This window comes from Dendrobates tinctorius, unplaced genomic scaffold, assembly GCF_039654945.1.
Source record: "Dendrobates tinctorius isolate UK_male_01 unplaced genomic scaffold, ASM3965494v1 ptg000016l, whole genome shotgun sequence".
NCBI classification, from domain to species: domain Eukaryota; kingdom Metazoa; phylum Chordata; class Amphibia; order Anura; family Dendrobatidae; genus Dendrobates; species Dendrobates tinctorius.
In genome coordinates this window covers 75,721,318-75,734,498 of record NW_027361684.1, presented here as the reverse complement: position 1 = coordinate 75,734,498, position 13,181 = coordinate 75,721,318, and the positions used below count along the sequence as shown (strand labels likewise).

Genomic DNA, 13,181 nt, shown 5'->3' with positions numbered 1-13,181 from the left:
GTACACTGTACTCAACTAGCCAAGTAGAAAAAACTCCCAGTTCAGAGACGCCTTAGTTGATTTTTATACTCTTGAAGATTGTTTCCTTTAATTTTATAAATGTCAGCTTTATTAAATTATATTGGACTGTTTTATGTCCTATTAGAAGAATTTAATCATATATTTTTATTTAGCTTTAATGTAGAATTTTTTTCTGCAGTACACTATTCTCTGTAAATATAAAATAATGCTAGACTGCTCTGGGGATTTTTTAGCTCTGAATCTGTTGGTACAAAATGGTCAACCTCAATAATTGATATTCTGGAGTATTTATGTACTTTACAAAGAAAACAGTAACTTTTTTTTAACTCAACTATTTAAAAAAAGCTGATGGCCTACAATTGAAGATTTTGTGATGCAATTATTGTGCGGCTTTGGTTGGCATTCAAAGTTAGAACTGCTAAACTTTGGGTGGTTTTACGTAATTAAAGTGTAATTATTAGGCCGGGATCACAAATGCGAGAAACACGGCCGAGACTTGCATGTTAATACCCAGCATTGCTGACGGCACTCAGGAGTAGAGCATGCAGCTTCATGTATTGCTATATGGCTGCACGTTCCACTCCCAAGTGCCGGCCGCAGTGTCGGGTATTAACATATGAGACTCGGCCGTGTTTCTCGCATGTGTGATCCCGGCCTTAGAGTTATTTTACATAAGGTCGGAGTTGCATGTATGTGCACTTTTTTTTTTCATGGATAGAACACGTATTCATTATAATCTATGATGTTGCTCACATGTCCATGTCTTTTCATGAACCGCGTGTCTGTTCAAAACTCATAGGAACATGTCTCATATTTTTCCTGCAGCACCAATGAAATAGGCCAATGAAAGTCCATGGGTCTGTGAAAAACACGTACAGCACACGGATGGCATCAGTGTGCTGCCTGTATTTAACGATGCAATAGATAGGGGAAGCTTTGTAACTAATTTAGTTATCCATCCATGAAAAACACTGATGACTGATGGTAAAAACAGATATATAAATAAAAACACTGTTGACACTGGTACCGTTTTTTCACATATGTGATTAACCAGGGACATATTAATATCAACCTTAAGTCCAATGTAGAGTCACTGCACACGTGGATTTTTGCAAAAGTGAAATATTTTTATTTTTATTTGACAGTGAAGAAGCGACAACTTTTTTTGACATTTCGGCCTCACAACGGCATTAATCATATAGTTGCCCTTTTAGAGAAGAGAGGTTGTAGTCACCGGGTGAATAGTTTCACTGTTAGGAAATGTTTTAAGAGTCAATGGATTATCCTTTACAATAGGTAGTTCTGATTCTTGAAGATCCACATTAATGGTAATGTGCCCAGAGAGAGTTGCCTTTATGGCAAGTGATTCCAGAGGATCCACAGTTAAGTAAGTGAGCCCAAAATAAATTGCAATCATTGGTGGCAGTGGTGGATGCAGGCACCGCCGTGCCTGTGCATTGGACTTATGATAGTGGGACCACTGGTTCCCTTTTCACTATTATCCGTTAATATCAACCTTAGGCATCAGTCTATCTAAAAATAATTCAAATATTCTTCAATGCATCTTTCAGTAGTTCAGACCAGTCAGCATTTCCGCCTATGTGTATTGTCATATTCTGCCAGTTATAACACATACAATTATTTAAGCAATAACCAACAAAATAGTAAAAATATCCCAGGAAAGCATCAGGAAATAAATTGAAGAGAAATGTATGTTCCTATTGATTTTATAGAAAGAAAATTCTAATATATGCTTTCTTGATGTTCAAAATGTTCCATTGTGTTTTCAGCTTTATGTAAGAGTAAAAGAATGACAATTACATATTTTCCGCTGCAAGTCTTTGTTATGCAAAAACCTCACCATTTTTTTTACGCTATTGTATCAAGAATATTTGAATACATGCTGTGCTTTAATTTGTTCATTACTTTGGTCAATGTAGACTTTCTTCCTAAAACACAAAAGACATCTGGAAGATTGTTTTCTGGTTTAGTGTAGCAGAAAGAAAGTAATATTTTGTTCTCAAGCATCACACACAGCTATAGAATGCTGATGTATGTCTTAGCATCTGATGTGCCAAAGTGAATCATATCCCTGACAGAAGGATAGCAACAAAATATAAGTGCACATGCTGCAGGGTAAATACATAAAACTGGCATGCGGTATTATAAAACTGATGTATGTTAGAAGGTCTCACCGAGTATAGAAAAATGTGATGAAATGTGTAAGTTACAGCCTAAGGTGTGTTTTTTAAATCAAATCGCCACCTACAAAGCATGCAATTCATACATCTAAGCAGACAAAGGAGATAATGCTTTCACTTTTTTTCTCAGGGACATAAAATCCAATATTCAAGATTGACTTCACTTTCTTATTTATTTATATATTTGGGTGGATCATTCCAAAACTCATTCCTTATCATAGTCACAATAACAAAGATCAAGCCAGGATGAGCAGCAAATTTGAAGCCAAGGCTTCCAAATGACATTATTCAATGTTAACTGATTATCTACCACTTGAATATTTTTTCGATGATTTGCTGTTGCTCCTTCTATTGTTTTAAGAATACTGTAAAAATTAGGTTCAGTTTGTGGCGTGAGAGGATTCTTTTCTCCAGGGTCTTTGGACAGATCAAAAAGTAATGGTGGGTCATGCTGAGCGATAAGACGTCCACAGCAGGGACAGACATGACTATTGAAACAGGCTTCAGATATTTCTGGATAAAAGATAGGCGAAAAGAAAAAAGCCTTCCAAATAGATGAACCTAAAAGTACAAAAAAAGGAAAGGAAATTTAAAAAAAGGTTTACTAAACATTCAATTTGACAGAATTGAGAAATTGATTAAATTCTGTTTTATTGTAATAATTTTTTCAGTGATACATGAAAGTTTGTGAAACCTTCGGACTTTGCCATATTTCTATATGTATTTGTCAAAAAAAACTACTTCAATTTTAAAACAAGACATAAAAGTAGACAAGAGAAGTAAAGAATACAAAATAGTAAAACTCTGTCATCTTTTTAAATGAGAAAAACAATTCATTATCACGTGATCTGTCTGTGACTGGCAACAGTGCATTTAGGATTAGCAGAAAATTTGAAGGTGAAATCAGAGTCTGGTCTTTTCAATCAATGGGATAACAATCAGGTTTGAGTGAGTCATTTTTGTAGTCTGATCTCCACAACAAACGTTTGAAAAAATGTATCATGGCATGAAAAGATGAGAATTCTGAATATTTCAGAAAAATAGTAGTTGATATTTATTAGGCTACAAAAGGTGAAATTAATTTTCCTTACAAAATTTAGACTTCACCAATCCACAGTGAGAAAGATTATGTACTAGAGAAAACAAGTTTAGACCATTAATACACTCTACAAGAGTGGTTGACTAACAATGTTTTTTCCAAGAGCAGTGCATACATATAACAGTCCACGAGGAACCCAAGGTAAAAGCTAAGCAACTAAAGGAGTCACATTACGTAATGTTAATGATCATGACACCACCATCATGATGACACCGAAAGAAAAAAATCATGGTTTTCATAGGCTGGGTTTCAATGGATAATCATGATGGCAGACATGGGGCAGTCCCACAACTAATAAAGCAACCCATCGGTGCCCCCATGATGGTGTACTGTAAATGCAGCTGCATTTAACAGGTTATTAGCTTTGCTTCATCTGCAGCATTTAGAGAGTCACAGTTATCATCTACCAGTCATGGGCCAGGTTCAGCTTCTGGTATCTAGTATTAAAGGCAAGCAAAATTGATTCAAGGAGGATCACATCTGAGACGAATTACATGAAATTTGTGGTTTTACATAAATTCAAACATTTGCGATTTGATTCACGGTTCACAAAAAAAAAAGCTTGCCCAGTAATTTTTTGCGCACTGCTGATACATCATAGAGTAGGCTAATGTAATTTTGCAATGCTGTTCAGGCTTCCTCATAAGAATCTGCATCTATGACATTTTTACGGATTGTTATAGCTTGTGCAGTGGTGGTCAGTATCTGAGCCATTACAAATCAGCAGTTCCCAGCATAGCAGAGTTTATATGGCTAATTTTCAATCTCCAAAGTCATGAGGTAAGATTTTTTTTCTCCTGTCGATTGTAAGATTGATGGTTTTCTATCTCTATTGCCTATATAGTGTGAGCTCCTGTGATAAGTGGGTTTTTTCTCTCTCTCTCCATTAGAGTGCAAGCTATTATGATCAGCAGGATACTCTCTTCTGTAGATTGTAATCTCTTATTGTGAGCAATGCTCTCTCCTCTACGCCATGTTTTGAGATTTGTGCAAATCTATTTGCTGAGAATCAAATTTTTGGGCCAGTTTGGCAGATTCAAATTTTAAAAGATTCACTCATCTCTGCCAGTGGAACAATGTTTTGTTGACAAATTAGACCAAAATAAGACTTTTTTAACATGCTAAGTATTATATTTGGAAGAAAAACACTATCTCAAACATAACATTTCTTACTATCTACGAAATAGAGTAGTTCTACTATCATGGTTTGGGCCTGTTTTTCTGCATTTTGTCCAGATTTGCTTGCCATCATTTTAAGTTTTAAGAAAATTTGAAAGAAGCATGTTAGGGCCTATGTACTTGAGTTCAATCTCTCCAGAATGTTTATCAGCAAGATAATCACCCAAGTCATATAAATCGTTTTCTAAAAAATGGTTAACGAAGTGCAAAGTTAACATTTAGGAATGGTCAAGTCTTGACCTTAATCCTATAGAAATGCAGTTCATGGGAAAACTGCATTTCTCCCTAAAGCAAAAAATTCATGGGAGAAAATGAATCAAAATAACAGATTGCAAGATTTTTTTCTAGGAACAAATGATCTACAATTACTCCAAGCCAAAGTGTATTACTAATTAACAAATGTCAGAATCATTTAGATGCAGTCATTGCTGCACAAGGGAGGATGGATGGTCATAGCAGATTCTAGAAGCAAAGGTTCATATACTTTTGTCACTCACAGACATATCATATTTGTTAACTTTCTTTATTTCAGATATGAAAATATCAACATTTCTTTTTCTTGGTTTGCTATTTGTATGACAATCGGACAGTTTTACATCAAATCTAATATATAAAGCTCGGTGTGGGTGTGTATGTATGTGTGTGTGTGTGTATGTCCGGGATTGGCATCCGCACCGTCGCAGCTACAGCTATAAAATTTGGCACAGTCACACGTCTGGACCCCGAGAGCGTCATAGGCTATGTTGTGAGGTGAAATTTTAACCCCGCGCGTTCCAATTCACCAAACAATTTTGCCCCTATCTACATAATGGGGAAAAAGTGTGTGTGTTTGTATCAAGACCCGAACCTCATTATGATGTCACAAGGGTTGCCATGGTGACGATGATGTCTTAATAGGTTGCTGTGGTGATGGTTATGTCATAACAGTTGCCATGGTGATGATGATGTCATATTGGGTATATGGGCACGGGACTATGGGATGGAGGATGTGTGAAGGGTATATGGGCACTGGACTATGGGATGGCGGATATGTATGATGGGTATATGGGCACGGGACTATGGGATGGAGGATATGTATGATGGGTATATAGGCATGGGACTATGAGATGAAGGATGTGTGATGGGTATATGGGCACTCGACTATGGGATCGCAAATATGTATGATGGGTATATGGGCATGGGACTATGGGATGAAGAATATGTATGATGGGTATATGGGCATGGGACTATGGGATGGAGGATGTGTGATGGGTATATGGGCACTCGACTATGGGATGGAGGATATGTATGATGGCTATATAGGCAAGGGACTATGGGATGGAGCATAATTATAATTTATTATAACTAACCACAGTTAGTTACTATCCCCGGGCAGCGCCGGGCTCTTCAGCTAGTATTTCATAAATATGAATAATTGTAAAGGGTTCACGTACCTTCAAGCACCACAGAATGTATAAAAGATGTGCCCGGCTCTCACCCCAAGATTTATGAGTTATGATTAAGATCCTAGGATTTTAAACAAATAATAGTGTATGCACAATTTTTTTTTATACTATTGCTAGGATTTTAAATATATCGGATAGATGGCAATTTTTTTAACCTTGGGATGAATGCTGGAGACAACATTTATATTTTTCAGAGACCGGTTGCCTGCTCCATTTCTACTTATTTTCTGTTGCTCATTAAGCACAAATATATACAGAAGCTCTGTACAGAGCATGTAGGATGGGTCCTTCATTAAGACCTTTTTAGCTGCTTCCCTGGCTAAGAGATTAGGATCATAAATAAAAATGATCATTCTTCATACTTAAAACGTATTGAATAAGGCATACAGAAATGGGTTTTTCTAATATGGACAACCATTTAAAAAGAAATAAAAATACACAGGTAAATATCATTATTTTCCTACTTATCAAAGAGGTAATGAAATGTCAGAAGTCATAATCTATATGTGGACCATATTTGTTTAGTGATTGAAGACATATGGTTCATCAGGAATAAACTTATCAAAATATTGGGAAAATTGTTGCATTTTCTCTACCCCTTCAGTGCAATAATCAACATGGCGAAAGATAAACCAGATGGTCTCCATAATAGTCACCTAGAAACAAGATCTAAGGGGGCACTCATTAAGGATGGAAAAAGGTGGTTCTTTACAGTTGTATAATGCTGCCCACAAGAGGTAATAATGGCAGCAACTGTAACATCTTTCATAAAAGAGCTGGATGATTTCCTCAGTACACATAACATTATTAGCTAATTTAGTGACAAAATGTATACTTGGTGGAGAAAGGTTGAACTTGATGGACCTAGGTCTTTTTTCAACCTATGTAACTATGTAAGGTCCAAACCCTAAAATTACATTACATGAGTAACACAAATATTGTATTTATTCAGAGATTGTTCAGAGATTTGTCAGTTTAACACCAACTCTGTCAAAAGGGATGAAATTTAAAATTATCATCATGACTCAATAATGTTCTCGAATAGTACATATTAATATTTACATTTTTGGGAGATTTTTTTTCCAAACATTTCTAAATGTCTAAATTAACATGACTCGGATGGGTTGTAGGAGACAGTATTACTATTTCCTCAAAAATCTCTCACATAGTTTTCATATTTTTCCCACCTAGCATATAATAAAATACTTGAACTGAATACATATGATCTGTAAAGACCTTGGAAGGAAAAACTATTAGGACACATTAAGATGTATCACAAATTCTGCAGATAACCTGTGCCAATTCTGCAAAGAAATTTCAAGGTACTTTTAGTACAATACAATACATGTTGATGAGATTTTTAAACTCAGTGTAGAAATCAGAGCTTTCTGCAGTCTTTTAAAGATATAATGTGCTCATTCTTTTGTGGAAATGTCCCTACATTTTCATCTCAGATTTCTTCCTTTGTGAACTAAAAAATTAACTTTCTCAACTGATGTAAAGTGTAGTATCTTAACTTACATACATGTGTAATTATTAGACATGAGAGAATCTGACAAAATTAAAATTCAAATTGTGCAGCTTTCACTAGGAAATTTGATTATCAGCAAAGTTATTCTTATGAATTGAATGTTCTCTATTATGCTCTGGAATGTATTTTGATCCCAGAGCTTAATAAATGAAAGAAAACCCTCATTTACCTTACCACTCACCTTTCCAAATAAAGGTTGAGAGTGATTGCTATATTGGTATTACTGCACCTGTGTTGCTGCCATAATTACTTGGGTCCACTGCACCCTGATAGTACATTTGTTTTGAGCCCTAGGCAGGTAAGCATCTCTGCCTTTTTTCAGTGATTCACTCACCTATCCAGCTACCCTTGTGCTCCCTGCCCTCTGTCGGAATGATGCTACTGCAAAAGGAACCATCTTGATAGAGCCTATTGTTTTCTCTAGCAAAATTATGCCACCGGTGGTGCCTGCACAGTAGCACCTACCTGAATGCAGCCACCAGTGCCATTTTGATTAATACAATTTTTTTTGTCAAACAAAACTATATGTCTAAAAAAAACTAAAATATGCATATTAACCACCTTATGATACTACAGTGCTGCCTCCGGTGCCTGCATGATAAATGCAATTTTTTTTAAACCATATTTTATTCAGTATGTAAAAAATCAGTGAAGGATCAGAGACCTTTCATAAGCCATAGGGATGAGTATCTAAGCAGAGCACCAAATAAAGACCTGCATAACAGGCCCACCCCAAAGCATGAGAAACTCATTAACTGAAAACTGCAAATAAAGATTAAACAGCAACCACTATACAGATTTCATCAACCCAGGTATCATTTTAATCAGTGTAATGGCTCCAACATGACACTGTTTGTAGTTTACGGAATACAAATCTGCTGACAGATTCACTTTAAGATGATTTGCTTAAGGCCACCACACGATAGCCTAATGTCAGCCAAACCTACCAATATTGAGGGGTTTCAATGACAATCTAATGACGCAGGCCAACTGGTCATCACGGGAGATGTCAATCAGGCATGTCCATTTTGTAACTGTGAATCACATTGATCTCCTGGCCAATGTATCAACCAGTGGCTTTCTCATAGAGAACACAGGAGTGCTTGGCCATATAATCACTCCTGTGTATCGGAGAGTTGGCTGAGTTGACTGTCAGCTGAACCATAAGCTGAAGCATTGTTAGACTGGCAGCCTTCTAATGAGTATAGGGACCTTTAGTCTCTTGTTATTTCACTAAAGAAGCAACATAATATATAATAAAATAAGCTGTGATGGTGATCATGGTATGTAAAAGGGCCTTACTTTTCATCTATTGCTTCAGCTTTAAATATGTTTTAATCAAGAGGTTGTCTATTTTCCTAAGAGCAAAAGTCAGAGCTAACAAAATATTGATGAGCTGGAGCTGACTAGCAATCACTTATTGGCCGCAGGAGGACTGTGACAGGAGAATGTGACATCATCTCTGGGGACAGCAGCAGCAGACCCCATAGAATGGCGTTGCTGTGGGAGGTGAATGTACACTGTTATTGTTCTACAGTATATAGGTGCTGAATTAATTACATTTGGGGTTTTCAGCAGTGGGAAACCCTTGAAGAAATGATCACAAAATATAACAATAATGTAAAATGCATTATGAGTCAATTTATATTCTAAATAAATTGATGTTGCATGAAGATACATCGCTACTTTCAGTAGTTTTATTTATTAAATGGCTACTAGGGAGAAGCACACAATATATCATTATTAACAGTATGCCAACATATACTGTGCCAATGACATTTAATGATGGTTATACGTTTTTCCTTCTGTAGTTAGAAACCAAAGGCGTGAAATATGAGCTATGAAATATACTGTACACCGAGTAGAAGGGAGACAGCAATGAATACAAAATGAACGCCGCAACCGAGATCTGAATTACACATGTTGCATAAAAATACATTTGCTACTTAAATGATTCGAGGCAAGGAAAGATATTTGGGTTAATGTTTAAAACATTCAGAACTGAAGATGCTCAAAAATATTTAAATGCAATACAAAGATGTAAGGGAACATCCGTAAAGGACATTAAAACATCTATAATAATTGAGAAAAGATTTCAGAAAGACTCCAGTTTTGTATGTAGATGGCTTGCTGGATCATTCACCTCAATAGACTTCACTATATGTTATGTTTGGCTCAATGAGAAGATGCTAACGGTAAGTACCAGGGACATGATGTTGTAAAACAAACAGCAATATATGAAGATCTGAGACATAATTGTGGCTAATACTGGGGCATCATGTCTCCTTGTAACATTAAATCAAGTTGGAAAAATGATTGCCCTTAGGCTTTCTATGCAATTGATTTTAGAATATACAGCTACAATGCAAAAAAAGTTACTATCTTTACTTACCAATGTTTTAACAGAATCTGAACATTCAAGAACTACTCCAGCAATGCCAAGGATTGCTTTCAGAGGTGCCAACCTTGGAGTAATTGATCCATATACGCCACAGTTCAGTTTATCGTCTAGCTTGCAGTAATGATTGGGTAATTGTCTTGCTGAAATCAAAACTGTTGGCAAATATGCGTAAAAGGCTAACACTCCAAAATGTCCAAGTTGATGGAGATCATTTGATGCTAAATTTATTTTACTAATAGGTAGTATTGCATACATTCTACTTTTCCATAGAAGACACAATAGCAAGGTTTAACCCGTTCCTAATCGATCCATATAAGTAGCATTATTCTGTACATCTATCTAGCTAACATAACACATACACATAAAAACCAAGTTTTGGAAAGCATGGTGTTAGGCGCTGGGATTCTCCCTCTGCACAGGATGGATCCCAAACCTTATCTTCTCCTGCAGTCTCCCATTCAGTCTCAACCGCAGTGGATGCTGCTTAGCAAAGACGTCAGTATTGGCGTCTTGCTCAGACTCGGGCTGTGCACATCATTACTGCTGCCTCTCCAGGTTCAGCTATGGTAACTGACAATAGACAGCGACAGGCACTCATTTCTGAGACTAAGTCCAGGATTAGCTCTACTGAGCATGCTTGTCAGGTGGTGACCTCTCATTGGTGGTCGGTCGTCAGCTCCTCAGGTCCTGTGCCAGCTCCAGAGTGGCCCGAGAGCAAGGTCCTATCTGATTGGCACAGTCTATAAAAGGATCTTTGGTGCACTTGTTGGTGCACTAAGATCATTCATATTTGCTGTGTGTGTGTGTTGGTGGGTCGGTTACCATCCTGTATGCACATGTGCCACTAATAGCACTACGATTGCATTTCCAGACAGGCAGTGTAGGGTGAGAACTCGCGCATGAACTTAGCATCTGCATCAGGCATCCTCAGGCGCAGGCTCAAAAGCCACCGTGAGGCAGAGCAGGTTCAATCACCAGCGTAGTGGAGGGTGAGCTATAGGGACCCCACTAGCATCATTTTCACTATGCTCCTGTGACATCTAATAGGGCATAGCTTAGAGTGCTCTCAGTTATCGTTCTGCTCTGTGGAGTTACAGAGTCAGGCACTTTGCACTCTTTTCACACCGAGTGACATTTAACTCGATGTGTTTACGGTGCTTACTCGCGGCAACGTTCCGCTATTGTTTTCTAGGTGCGTTTTTTCCATCACCCCACGGTGGACCCCGGGTTGCGATCGCACCTTCTCATAATTTATATTTGGTGTGATCTGCAAACCCTAACACATGGTCTTTTTAAAGGCAAATTCTTACAGGACTGCTTGATTAAAAAAATATATACTACTTTACATTGGTTCTCATACAACCAAGTAACTACTGTACACATAGGAGGGTTACATGCTTTTCACCCAGCCCCTTGCTGTACAAAGACAACATAAATACAGACATTGAATACAGCCCTCAGGTTTTATACAACTACATACCATATAGTTGTGGCCAAAAGTATGCAATTCTGTCAGATAATACTCAGTTTCTTCCTGAAAATGATTGCAAACACAAAAAGAATTGTCCTAAAGCCAAATTGGATATAATTCCACACCAAACATAAAAAGAGGGTGGAAAAAGTATTGGCACTGTTCGAAAAATCATGTCATGCTTCTCTAATTTGTGTAATTAACAGCACCTGTAACTTATCTGTGGCACCTAACAGGTGTTAGCAATAATTAAATCACACTTGTAGCCAGTTGACATCGATTAAAGTTGACTCAACCTCTGTCCTGTGTCCTTGTGTGTACCACATTGAGCATGGAGAAAAGAAAGAAGACCAAAGAACTGTCTGAGGACTTGAGAAACCCAATTGTGAGGAAGCATGAGCAATCTCAAGGCTACAAGTCCATCTCCAAAGATCAGAATGTTCCTGTGTCTACCGTGCGCAGTGTCATCAAGAAGTTTAAAGCCCATGGCACTGTGGCTAACCTCCCTAGATGTGGACGGAAAAGAAAAATTGACAAGAGATTTCAACGCAAGATTGTGCGGATGTTGGATAAAGAACCTCGACTAACATCCAAACAAGTTCAAGCTGCCCTGCAGTTCCGAGGGTACAACAATGTCAACCCGTACTATCTGTCGGCGTCTGAATGAAAAGGGACTGTATGGTAGGAGACCCAGGAAGACCTCACTTCTTACCCCGAGACATAAAAAAGCCAGGCTGGAGTTTGCCAAAACTTACCTAGAGTTTACAGGAGAAAAAAAGAGGCATTCAAAGAAAAGAACACGGTCCCTACAGTCAAACATGGTGGAGGTTCCCTGATGTTTTGGGGTTGCTTTGCTGCCTCTAGCACTGGACTGCTTGACCGTGTGCATGGCATTATGAAGTCTGAAGACTACCAACAAATTTTGCAGCATAATGTAGGGCCCAGTGTGAGAAAGCTGGGTCTCTCTCAGAGGTCATGGGTCTTCCAGCAGGACAATGACCCAAAACACACTTCAAAAAGCACTAGAAAATGGTTTGAGAGAAAGCACTGGAGACTTCTAAGGTGGCCAGCAATGAGTCCAGACTTGAATCCCATAGAACACCTGTGGAGAGATCTAAAAATGGCAGTTTGGAGATGGCACCCTTCAAATATCAGGGACTTGGAGCAGTTTGCCAAAGAAGAATGGTCTAAAATTCCAGCAGAGCATTGTAAGAAACTCATTGATGGTTACCGGAAGCGGTTGGTCGCAGTTATTTTGGCTGAAGGTTGTGCAACCAAGTATTAGGCTGAGGGTGCCAATACTTTTGTCTGGCCCATTTTTGGAGTTTTGTGTGAAATGATCAATGTTTTGCTTTTTGCTTCATTCTCTTTTGTGTTTTTCATTTAAGACAAATTAAATGAAGATAATACCAAAGAATTTGTGTTTGCAATCATTTTCAGGAAGAAACTGAGTATTATCTGACAGAATTGCAGGGGTGTCAATACTTTTGGCCACAACTGTATATACAGTACATTCAAACATTATAAATCCAGAGACTGTAATTTTCCACAGAATATGTTAGACTGTTGGAAGCCAAAATGTAATATTAATGACTATGTAAAGGAAAAAGAATGGTTTCAAGCACTTTGTCTTAAAAAATAAATCTTATATAAGAAAATGGAACAGAACAGAACTTGATATCTAATCAATAAAATATAAATAAAATTAAAAATTATGTCGACACTTTTTAGTTTAGTGAAAATCAAAGAAAGCTGAACAGGCCCCAGTCGCAGCATGTGTTGGCATTTGCAATGTTAATAGCTCTCTCATGTAGAGCAGTATGCCTCATATCA

The 13,181-nt window shown here is 37.5% G+C and overlaps 1 protein-coding gene across 3 annotated transcripts in view; it reads right to left on the bottom strand.

Annotated features, from left to right (window-relative positions):
- Window positions 1–2,376: 2,376 nt before the first annotated feature.
- The window catches only part of STS (steroid sulfatase), a 345,407-nt gene continuing 334,602 nt past the window's right edge, over window positions 2,377–13,181 (bottom strand). For all 3 annotated transcript variants that reach the window (XM_073565968.1, XM_073565969.1, XM_073565967.1), the window contains one exon: window positions 2,377–2,783. In XM_073565968.1, the coding sequence (XP_073422069.1) occupies window positions 2,428–2,783 (356 nt within the window). In that variant the 3' untranslated portion in view covers window positions 2,377–2,427. The remainder of the gene's footprint in view (window positions 2,784–13,181) is intronic.